Consider the following 897-nt stretch of genomic DNA (forward strand, 5'->3'; position numbering starts at 1 on the left):
ATGTTTTTTTTTTTTTTGTTTTTTTTTTTTTTTTTTTTTTTTAGAAATTTTTTTTTTGAAAATTTTACCCGATTCTCTTCCAATGATTTGTTCTTTTTTTTTTTCTTCAGGCCCTGCCGTCGGAGGACCAGAGAGTGGGTCTCAAACACCCCGGCCTCATGTTGAAATACTCCACTTTCAAAAACCTGGCCAGTATGGCCGCCTCACGGGACGACCTGGAGACCGCCATGGAGTTTTACTTGGAGGTAAAAAACCCAAAAAAAAAAAAAAAAATCTGCGATACCCACCCTCCTCATGTCCTTCTCCTTTTTCTCCACCAGGCTGTCATCCTGGATTCCACCGACGTCAACATGTGGTGCAAAATTGGTCAGTTGGCCGTGCGACTGCTTCGCATCCCTCTGGCCCGACACGCCTTCGAGGAAGGACTGCGCTGTAACCCCGATCACTGGCCCTGCCTGGACAACCTGATCACCGTTCTCTACACCCTGAGCGACTACACCTGTAACGACACCCCTCCGTCCTCTAGATGCTGCCGTTTGTCGATAAGTTCCATAGATTTAAAAAAAAAAAAAAAAAAAAAAACCTCGCCTTTTTCTGGTATACATGTTCCCAGGCTGCTTGTACTTCATCTCCAAAGCCTTGGAGAAGGATCACTGCTACTCCAAGGCCCTGGTCCTGAAGGAGAAGATCTTCAAGGAGCAGCCGTGTCTGCAGAAGGACACGGTGCAGATGTTCACCAAATGGTAACGTCCGCTCAGATTCTTTCTTCTTTTTTGTTTTTTTTTTTTTTTTGAAAAAAAAAATTTATCTGATTCTCCTCCAATGGTTTGTTCTATGTTGATTTTTTTTTTTTTTTTTTTTTGAAACATTTCATCCGCTTCCACTCCAAATTTTTTT

General features: G+C 42.5%; 1 protein-coding gene across 1 annotated transcript in view; it reads left to right on the forward strand.

The window, feature by feature from the left end:
* cabin1 (calcineurin binding protein 1) overlaps nucleotides 1-897 on the forward strand; it is a 36,808-nt gene that overhangs the window by 3,829 nt on the left and 32,082 nt on the right. Inside the window, exons 3-5 of the mRNA XM_025053881.1 lie at nucleotides 107-245; nucleotides 321-501; nucleotides 614-743. Coding sequence (XP_024909649.1) covers nucleotides 107-245; nucleotides 321-501; nucleotides 614-743 — 450 coding nt within the window. The remainder of the gene's footprint in view (nucleotides 1-106; nucleotides 246-320; nucleotides 502-613; nucleotides 744-897) is intronic.

This window comes from Cynoglossus semilaevis, unplaced genomic scaffold, assembly GCF_000523025.1.
Source record: "Cynoglossus semilaevis isolate Cse_v1.0 unplaced genomic scaffold, Cse_v1.0 scaffold1772, whole genome shotgun sequence".
NCBI classification, from domain to species: domain Eukaryota; kingdom Metazoa; phylum Chordata; class Actinopteri; order Pleuronectiformes; family Cynoglossidae; genus Cynoglossus; species Cynoglossus semilaevis.